The sequence below is a fragment of the Prionailurus viverrinus genome, chromosome B2 (assembly GCF_022837055.1).
Source record: "Prionailurus viverrinus isolate Anna chromosome B2, UM_Priviv_1.0, whole genome shotgun sequence".
NCBI lineage: Eukaryota > Metazoa > Chordata > Mammalia > Carnivora > Felidae > Prionailurus > Prionailurus viverrinus.
Genome location: NC_062565.1, coordinates 103,005,270 through 103,015,978, shown reverse-complemented (window position 1 = coordinate 103,015,978; position 10,709 = coordinate 103,005,270). Strand labels below are relative to the sequence as shown.

General features: G+C 46.0%; 1 protein-coding gene across 1 annotated transcript; it reads right to left on the bottom strand.

Moving 5' to 3' along the window:
- Window positions 1-4,227: 4,227 nt before the first annotated feature.
- On the bottom strand, window positions 4,228-10,501 carry MARCKS (myristoylated alanine rich protein kinase C substrate). Its single transcript, XM_047859290.1, has 2 exons — window positions 8,167-10,501; window positions 4,228-6,360 (listed from the first exon to the last, which is right to left on the bottom strand). Exons 1-2 carry the CDS (start codon window positions 8,266-8,268, stop codon window positions 5,458-5,460), a joined length of 1,005 nt encoding a protein of 334 aa, XP_047715246.1. The 5' UTR covers window positions 8,269-10,501; the 3' UTR covers window positions 4,228-5,457.
- Window positions 10,502-10,709: the final 208 nt, after the last annotated feature.

The following is a 10,709-nucleotide window of genomic DNA, read 5'->3' as shown; positions in this document are numbered from 1 at the left end:
AGCATGAGGGCAATCAGCAAAATACTTGGATACTGGAGAACAAATAATTCAGTTTCTTGCACAAGTAATTGCAAGGGAAAATAGAGATGGTTAATTCAGACATAACATTAGTTAAGTATTCAGACAAAACATAACATAGTGTTTTTAGACAATATTTTTTACTATTTGTGTTCCAGAGATCTTTCCTATCAACTCATTGATAATTAAGATAGCAATATAATTTACCTTTCTAATTTTTAAATTATCATTTCTCTTTTAAGGTAACAAAAACAAGAATAAAATTCTCAAGCTAGAAAGCAGTTTCTTTTCCATTGAGGGAAGAGAAAAAGCAAGCCTGTAAAATTCTTTACATCCCTGGGAAGGGGCAATCTTTCCAATCTTACCTAGAAGTTCTGTATGAGTTTCTTATGGCTGCCATAACAAAGTACCACAGACTGGGAGGCTTAAACAACAGGTATTTATTTTCTCTCGATTCTGGAGGCTGCAAGTCCAAAATCAAAGTGCTGACAAGTTTGGTATCTTCTGAGGCCTCTCTCCTTGGCTTGTAGATGACCACTTTTTCATTGTGTCTTCACATGATTCTTTTCTCTCCATGCACATGCGCCCCTGGTGTCTCTCAATGTGGACAATCTATTTCTTCTTATAATAACACGAGTCATGTTGGCTTAGGGCCCGCCATAACACCTTTATTTGAACTTAATCACCTCTTTACAGACCCTGTGTCCAAATACAGTCACATTCTAAAGTACTGGGGGTTAGTGCTTCAATATGAATGGGATGGGAGGAGGGCCAAAAGTTCAGTCTATAACAAGACGATTCAGAATCTCAACATATTTATTGATAACACTAATGCCGTATTAACGGCTTAAAGTGGTTTGTACTTTAGAAATAAAAGTTCAGTGTTAGCTCCAAAGCTAAACGAAGCTCATGAAATTAATCACATAAATTACACTTCGCAAAGTCTGTACTCAACATTCCTACTTAGTCCTCGACTCTCAGATCCTGGTTCTTCAGACCTGTCCTCTCCAATGTGGTAGCCACATGTGACTAGAGTGCACCTGAAATGTGGTTGCTCCTAACTGAGGTATGTTGTTAGTATATAAATACACTGGGATTCCAAATACTTAGGAAGAAAAAAAAAAGTAATATGTCTCAATACTTTTCATGTTGATTACATGTTGAAGATTTTTTGGATTATTAATGTTTTTTTTTTAAATGTGATTATTTAAAAAGTTTAAGATTACATGTGGCTCTCGTATTTCTGTTGGATGGTGCTTTCCAAAATATGGATGTATCAAAGCCAAAGTCTTGCTTTGAAGTCTTTCTTACACTTCCGATTTATCAAGAATTCCTTCCCTTTTCTCCACCCCTCCCCCCACCCCGCTACACAAGTATTGAATTGTAGCACTATTTCCAGCCAGTCCTTAACTCACATTTCAAACCTAAGGAACAGTGTCCCACTTGCTAGGAAGACAGCTTGTAATGCTAACTTAACGAATTCAGTTGAAATGTGTTGTATTGAAATCCTAAGCAAAAAGTCACCTTTCCCAGAAAGAAGTTGTCACAGTTGTAACAATATCTTGACAAAGATACTCTCATTTTTCATTTACTAGTAGTACTTAAAAAGTCTTGTGCTCTCATTTTATCAAAACACTAAAAGCGGGGTTATCAGGATTTCTAGAAATCTTGTAGTAATTATTTTATATATTCGCAGCTGCTAAATCTTATGGGGTATTTTGTTTTGTTTCAAAGTTGCTGTTGAGGGGTGCCTGGCTGGCTCAGTTGGTTGAGCTTGACTCTAGATCTCGGGGTTGTACGTTGCTGATGAGCAGTTGACAGGAACTGTAGACAGAAGTATTTCAGGGATCAGTAATTTATTACTTTTTCAGGTACATAAAATATAGGTAACATTCACATCTTTTGTAAGTATTTATTTCCCATTTTAAAAATAGCACTTGTTGGGTGTAATTTAAAGGAGTGCTGGAACTTGAATCCCCAGCAGGGACTGGAACATTTACAGACTGAAAGCATTTTAAAATTCAAGTTTGCCACACCCTGCTTGAAGCACTTTCACATAGCTGGGAAGTGGGAAGGGGAAAAAAAATGCTTGATATTGCACAGTGAATGATTAAAGGAAAACTAAAGCTCATAGCTCTGTTACTTAACCAATTTTTTTAATTTTCAAAGCTAACTTGAATTACATTAGACTATACCCCCCCTTCCAAAATATATGAATGTAAAAAGCACCCTTTCCCTAAATTTTTAATTGCAAAATATTGTTTAGATACATGAGGGGAAAATGTAGACACACTACATTGTTTCTCAAACGTATATCAAGACCTATCATTAAAGTTTTCAGTCGACTTGTTAACAGACGAGCTAACTCACCTTCAGTGGATCTAATTTTGTATCCTAAGTCCGTCAAGCATACCTTCCAAATCCCTTAAACTGAGTAATAGTTATACTTACCATCAACACTTAAGATTTGTTTTTCTCTAAAACTTCCATTTTAAAATTAAGTTTGTAAAAAATCCTATTTTAGCAAGCTTGATTATATCAACTGGTAAAACTTTATTTTACAATAGGAATTGAATCAAATGATTATTATAATCCAGAGGAAGTATTTCATAACCATAGCAAATGCTGTTATACATACTGCCAATACAGATTTAATAGACAATACTGAACTGTACAAGAGTTATTTATTTTTCCTTAATCTCAAAGCTATTGTTAGTAATACAAAAAGCCATATTAACATTTTTCCATTAGAAAACAATGTGATGTACAAAACTTTGGATGAAAAGATATATGTCAAATTTCATTTAATCACTTGGTGGAAAATCCACCACTCCATCAATACCACCCAAAGTGTTTTAGGCAAAGATTAAAATCAAAATAATGCACCTTAATTCAAGCTGTTAAAAAAACAAGCCTAGCAATATAGTTGGCTACATAGTATTTTTGACTACTGGCGAGTTAATTTTTAACCTCCCCCCCCTTTTTTGAGTCCTACCACATACCAGGCCCTGTACTTGGCAGAGTAGGTATTTGAGAAAAAGTTGCTAAGGTTGGAAAGACCCCATATAGCAGTCCTTTGGTTACCAGATTTGACTTTTACCTTTCAAACATCCTTCAAGATCGAGAAACCCCAACTAAAAGTACATACTTTTCCGAGTGCTATTTTATTAGTGGGGAGGGTATTAGGTAAGAGAGGTCATGAACTATTATTTATGATCCATTATTCCAGTTAATAGCACATGTCAAGAGCTAATTTATTTTTCTAATGGGTTTAAGATTCCTTGTTCGGCTGTTACAAATGTGGTTCACCGACTCACTGTGAACCCTACAAGGCACACTGCTCAAAAACAGCGAAGCAGGTGTGCGTAAACTATTTTCCTTCGCATTTAATGAAGTAATGGTATTTGATACATCTTTATCTTCAAATTCAATTCAGTTTAGGGTCCAGCAAAGAAAAAAAAAATCCAGTTATGGGGTGGTAAGAGCAAAGGTGAAACTAGTAAGGATTATTAGTACATAAGGAAGTATTATTCTCTACCTTTTCTCCTTTGAGTAACAAGATACTAACACACTACTTTCATTAAAAAAAAAGAAAGTTTGCAACTATTGAATTGAGGCAAGTACTAAAAGGCCCATAAACTGACAATGTTGCCCATTCATCACCATCACTTCTTTACATAAGCCTGTTTTCCTAAGGTATAACACATAATCTAAGCAATATTTGGAAATTAGCCAAGCACTAAGCAATTACAACGGCAGGTAAAACACCATCAATTTCTGAAACACATTTGGCCACTTTTGTGGCCCATCTGCAGTTTGGATTAAATAGACTCTCACTCAGTATAAATTTAAGTTTCTGGACCTGCATGACAAAAAATGTATTTTAGGAAACTTCCATATGACATTTAAAGAGTCTTCGGGTCACATCACTTTCGTATTAAATGATTACTTTCTGACATGCTATATAACTACAATAAAAATAATTGTTGAGTTTTTAAATGAAAATTCAATGCAGGTAAATGGTTACAGACATGGAATGTTCTAAGAGCTTCCTGTATGTAATCTGACACCTCTGATTATGAATTTGTTTGAAAACTTCAGATTAAAAACCACAATAAAATTTACTCTTGATGGCATGCAAGATGTTCCTCAAAATTAACCTTAAGACCTAGAAGTCTTGGTAGAACATAAATAAACACAACAAATTTGTACATTTTATTCACATTTATTTTTCGCTTTTAGTGTGCTCACAGAAAATTAGAACACCTTAAGCAGGAGTTTAATAGCAATTTTTGTAAGCAAAGTTACATTCCATCTCTAAGTCAAATTGGTCAAAGCTTCTCCAGTATTTACAAAACATGATAGACAAGATGCTACACAAAACCATTGCATCTGAAGATTTTTTTCCTTTATTCTCAAAGACGACTGGAAAAGAAAGCATTGTCTGCTGTAATCAAAAACATACCACAGTATAAACAGTAACCATTCCACTTATCACAGCTTGGTTGAGTTTAAAATTTGTGTTTAAAAGGTCCAAGATGACTGCAGTTTTACAAAAATGGGCAGGGTGGAAAGTTGCAAACTTCATGTGCTTCTGGATATCAAGATTTGTTTTTATACAATAGTCACAGTTAAAAACACCCTGCTGGTAATACATAATTACACTTTATTAAGGTCATAAACCAGCAATAAACAATAAAGCCTATACAACTTGTAGTTCTACTTAATCACTGACTGGTACAGCTAACATGAGATAAGTGAAAAGTTCCTATGGTTTAAATGAACTCCTAAGACTATGATCTTTTTTAAAATCTGGGTATTGGTGTTTTTTTTTTTTTCTTCTCTTTCCTTCTTAGTCAAGACTTGTAGTGTTGTAAACCTGCCTCACAAAATACATCGTAATAACTTTTCTTTAAAAAAAAAAGAAAAAGACTAAGCCTTTACACCATCATTTATTTCTAGCGGTACGTTACTCTTGGCAATGTCACGCACCACTTAAACTTCCCCATCGTGGCCCCTATCACTTCATCTGATATCCCTTTTGACCCACCCATCTCCTTCATATATGGGCATGTCCATAGATTGACAAAGAAAGTTTACATTTTTGAATAAAGATGCAAAGTATGCAAAAAACATTAATACTGATGCAAAAAATAAAAACAAAAGAGAAACAAGGCAGAGGAAGGTGTTTAAGCTCTCCTCGACCTGTTGGAATGGTGGTAACAGAATGATCTGAGATGGGATCTGTGGGGGGAGGAGGGGGTGGGGGAACAAAATTTGTTGCTTAAAAAGAAAAGGAAAATAAAAAAAAGACATCTTTAAAATCAATCCCTGGTTGTAGACAAGTTCTCCAAAACCAGTACCTGGCACCACTCCAACAAACAAACGGGGGGGGGAGGGGGAGAAAAGTTCTTCGATTATCTCAAAACTCGGGCCCTTTTACTCTGCCGCCTCCGCTGGGGGGGCTTCTGGACTGCACTCGGGCTGGGCCTCCTGTGACGGGGCTGCGCAGGCTGACGAGGCTGTCGCGGCCGCCTCCTCCGCGGGCGCCGCCTCCTGCTCCGGGGGCGCACCGGGCCCGGCGGCTGAGGGCGCCTCGCAGGCAGCGGCGCTGGCCCCGGCCTCCTCGGCCTTCTCCTCGGCCTTGCTGGGCTCCTCGGGGGGCTTGGCCTCCTCGCTGGCGGCTGGCTTCTCGGGCGCGACGGCGGCCTCTTCGGACTTGGCCTCCTGCGGGTCGCCGCCCGCCGCCCCCTCCTCACCCGCCGCGGCCTCCTCGCCCGGCGCCGCGGCCGCCTGCTCCCCGGAGGCCGCGCCCGCCTCTGCGGCGGCCGCAGCGGCGCTCCCGGAGGCCTCGTCCTTGCCGCCTTCGGCGGAGGCGCCGGCTGCGCCCTCGGCCTCCCCGCCCTCTCCCGCTTCCTTCTTGTTCTTCTTGAAGGAGAAGCCGCTCAGCTTGAAAGACTTCTTGAAGGAAAAGCGCTTCTTTTTTTTTTTCGGGGTCTCGTTGCTGGGCGAGGGCGTGGCCCCGTCCTCCGCCTTAGGCGAAGACGTCGAGGAGGCGGCCGACGCGGCCTCCCCCTCCGCGGCCGAGGGCGAGCCGGGCTCGGCGGCCTCGCCCTCGGCGGGAGCCTCCTTCTCCGCGGGGCTGGCCCCGGCCTCGGGGGCGGCGGCGGCGGCCGGCTCCTCCTTCTCGGCCGCGGCGGGCGACGCCGCCCCGCTCCCGGCGCCCGCGGGCTCCTCCTTGTCGGCGGCCGGGGCACTGCCGTTGGCCTGCAGCTCCTCCTTGGCGCCCGGCTCGGCGGCCGCGGGAGAAGCGTCGCCGTTTACCTTCACGTGGCCATTTTCCTGCGGGGCAGAGAAGGCGGGATTGTCACTGAAGCGGCCCGGGCGCCGCCATCGCCGCCCCCACCCTGGGGCCGGGAGGGACAGGCTTCCCCCCTGGGCCCCTCTCGCTTTGGAGACCCCCCCACCCCCTCATGGGGAGGCAGGGTTGCCTGCCTAGACGAGCGCTCTCCGAAGAAGCGGGACAGTGCCTTTGGGGGCGCCCTAAAGACACAGCAGGAGCCTCGACCCCTCAACAAATGCCCTGCGGATTGAAGAGGGCCGAACCCCAGACGTAGAATGCAAAGGGTAACCCATTCCAGCCTTCGCCTCACGGGCTATGCAAAAAAAGCCACGTAACACACGATACACCAAGCGCCCTTTGGGAGAAGGCACAGAGCCAGAGTCGGTACACAGTCCCCCTTTCCCCTAAACCCTAAAGGGCTCTTCAAAACACCGAGAACTCCCAGGGGCATCAGCGCTCCAGCCAGAAGCGCCTGAGCTGCGCGCGCAAAGGTCCTACGCCCCCTAGGGCTTGGGGTCGCCAGGGGGCGCTGCGCCTCCACCGCGCAGAGCTGGGCGCGGGCGGGCGCGGAGGGGCGGGGCCGCGGGGCCACCCCGCCCTGCCCAGCCCGGCCCTGCCCGCCGGCCGAGGCGCCCCCGAGCCCGGATCGCGCAGCCGAGAGTCCACAAACAAAGCTCAGGTGGCTTCCCGGCATCCTGGTCCGAATAAAACCAACAAGGCAGGGGGAAACCCATTATTTCTAAGATCTTGCCTCCGCTTCCACGCCCACCTTCGCCTACGATTCTGTGTAGCCGGGGCGCGCCACGGCGGCTCATCTTACATTTTTAACGGGTTCAGAGCCTCTTGGCAGAGCTCGCCTTCCCCATTAGGTTAGAGCAGGCGAAGCTACACGGCCTCTACTCTAGGAAAAGAGGCGTGGTGGGTGCCCAGTGTTTTCAAAGCAGCCACCCATGGCCGACCTCTCGCGCCCACCCAACCGTGGCCATCTGCCTGGGTCCGGGCAGCTCCGGGGTGGCCCCCCGCAGTGGTCTAGGCGCCAAGCACACGCACAATCCCATCCGAAACACCCGAACTGTCTCTTCTTGACCATCTGGAGAGGGTCTTCAAGGACTCACCGAGTCTTCCCACCCCAGGGATACCATTTAAAAGTCAGATGGGTGTGTAATTCCACAGATAGCTAACGAATAAAGGCTTAGAACAGTGGGAAAGCCCCACCAAAAGACACTGTAACCCTTCTGCCCAGCTCCAGCCAGCCAGCCAGCAACCTTTCCAAGAACCCAGGGCTTGCCGCCTCAGCATACAATAAGACAGCTTTTCCCTCCTAGCCTTTCTCCACCACCTTCCCCATTCCCCCCACCCCCCCCCTCCAAAAATCACACCAGTTCAGAAATCTTGAAAGCGACCCAATCTCGACAGCAAACACGGAGAGCCACCCAAACACCTTTGTGCCCACCAAACACATTTGCAACCTGACTGGGGGAGGGGGGTTAGCACCTAGCTAGTCACGTTCTGCCAAGCTCCAAACACGCCATTTTAGACGATTTACCACTTCTTTCCTCGCGTCTACACAAGAATTTGCCAGGATTCTCCGGGAACACTCCTTTGGGGGTGGAGGAGAGGACCCCCCCCCCTCCTATGAGAAATTGACAATTTAGGCTATCGCTTTCCATTCAACTTTCAGACTGGAATCTGGCCACGCTCCTCTCTCCGCCGAATGCGCCTCGGGCGCGACCAGGAGGGAAAAAGAAGCGTCGGGACTAGAGAAAGACACCAAAGAAATGACCAGAAACACAGGTAGAATTTACCTGCCCGTTCGCTTTGGAAGGCGACGAGGCCACAGCCGCCTCCCCGGGCCTCTCCGCGGTGGCTTCTCCCTTCGCAGCGGTCTTGGAGAACTGGGCACCCATGCTGGCTTCTTCAACAAAGAAACTCAACAGATCCAAGGGGGGAACAAAGAGCCTCCGGTTGGTGTAACGACGGGGCGAGCGGCAGTAGCAGCGGCGGCGGCAGCAGCGGCGGCGGCAGCAGCACACACACCGGAGGGAGGGGGGAGTGGGGGTGGTGAAGAGGACAGAACAGAACCGATTAAATACACTCCGGATAAAAAAATTTAAGTCGAAGAGATAAAAAAGCAGCAGCGCAGGAGGGAGGGAAAAAGGGAGGAAAAGTCGAGCACAAAAAAAGGAGCCCAAGTGTAGTTTTTTAAAAAAAAGAAGTAATAAAAAAATCCCAGATTTGTAGCCGCAATGTAGACAAGAGGAAAATGGAGAAATCTCCCTGGTTGCTAATAAGATGCGGGGTCCAACGCCCAAGTGCACAGATGAATGGGCTCGCGGGCGCTGACGCGGCCCCCGCGCGCGCCGGCCAATCCGCGCACCGCACACAAAGCAGGGGGCGGAGCCTGCGCGCCCGGCGAACAATGGAGCCGCGCTTTGCAAATGGTTTGAAAATCAGCCTCAGACCGAGAATTAATGTCCTCCAAATAAATAAATCAATTAAAAAATACATGCCTCTCGCCTCCCTCTGCTTGAAAATAATAATGCATCACTTGATTGGCTTGCTTTGTTTGGAATTAATTAACGCGGGGGGGGGGTACTTGTGGCTGGGGGCGGAGAAAGCGTTAACTTGACTCGCTTTGACTCTTGTCGGTCTGTATCCGTGTCTGTCTCTCTCCACTCGCTCCCCTCCCCCATCTTCCCTGTGTGTTTATGTGTATGTGTGTGTGTATGCGAGTGTTAAAGACAATGGTTAGGATTTGTGTGCAGCATGTTTTCTTTCTCCGTGTTCCATATTGGTTTCACAGATATTGCACAGGGTTTGTTTCTTTAACGGTTGCAAATGTTATATCGCCCCCGAATTGAAAGGTATTTAAACCACGAAGATCGAATTTCATCAAACGACATCTCGAGTTAGAATTAGGTCTGTAGGCCAGATGTGGAAAATGCAAAAGCGGCAAGGAGCCTAAGCCACACTCCCTTCCCTGTCCCGCATTGGCATGAAATAAAATATTTCGATATTGGCCTGCGACGCTCATCGAATCCCCCCACTCCCGACTATTGCCAAATAGTGATTTTTTCCCCCACAATATAAAGTGAGGGCCATTTACAAAAGATCATAACGGTTCGCATTTTATCACTGTATGAAATGACAATTTTTCTCTATGGTGAAACGAGACACAGCCTCGAGTGTATGAATCCAAATACGCGGTTGGGAAGCAATTCACGTAGATATGAATCGTTTTCAGCCGATTGCCAGGATCGGATGGACTCTTTCTGAACATGTGTAAGTGTGCATGCAAGCGAGTGTGTTCTTTCTTGGAAGGGAGGGAGGCAGCAGCGATGAAATGCTAAACAACCGGATTGACGATTACAGTTCTAACGAGAAACTGCATGTTGAAAAATAGCAAGAAGATCCCTGAACGCTCCGGTCTAGCTTGGGTTCGAGAAAAAGCTTCTGTAAGGGGACACAGAGCACCTCCATCTGCACCCCTCGCCACCAAAGAACCAGACGCTATTTGTGTGTGAAAGACAAGGCACTGATTTAAAGAAGGGGAGGAGGCGGTCAAAAATCAAGGATACAGCCTAATAAACATTCTCCTACCGCCTACATTTTTGCTCCCAGAGTTTTCACTCGTTTCCACATCAGACCCTTTTCTCGTTTACGGTTAGTAATCCTGAAATGAATAATCTTTTGCTTATGGAGAGGAGAAGCAGTCGAGAGAATGGTTCATTTCTCCTGGTGTTGGCTCGGAATTCTCACAGTTTTATTTTCTGCTTATTGTAGGGAAATGGGTCACACTTTGAGTGAAAAAGATGGTTGGTTCAAGCCAATAACTCTTTGTTCAAGTGTTGCTTTGAAAATCACCAAGCTGTACATCGTTACACGAAGCTTCGTCTTCTCACTGCCCACTGCCTTCAGATGCATCATTCACTCACGAAGTCATATTCCCCAGAGCTGGTGGAAAGACGTTTCCGTAGAAGTGTATCCTGCCAAACATGTTATCACCCTTAAGGGAGCCCGCTGGCCTGGCCCAAGCCCCCAGCCGCCGAGGTGGACGCGAATTTCTTGTATTAGCGGAGTTCCAACTTGAAAACCCAGCTGGGCTGATCCAAAACCACCATCCAGGCGATTCCCAAAAGCTCATTTAAGATTGTTGCTAGCCCCCACCCCCAACGTGAATCGTGCCCCTTCCTCTGCATCCCCCTCCTAGTTTTAACTTGGGGGGATTGCTAGCTCGCTTTCGGATTTTCTCGCAGACGCGTCCTCAGCCCTCCATTTGGGGGCTGCTTTTATTGCTCCTTTGTTACCAGACTGCCGTGTAGCTTTCCCCCCTTTTCTTTCTCGAATG

Coding starts and splice junctions, on each gene's coding strand:
- MARCKS (XM_047859290.1), bottom strand. CDS start 8,268: ATGGGTGCCCAGTTCTCCAAGACCGCTGCGAAGGGAGAAGCCACCGCG. Junction 6,361..8,166: donor CTTCCAAAGCGAACGGGCAG/GTAAATTCTACC, acceptor TCTGCCCCGCAG/GAAAATGGCCACGTGAAGGT.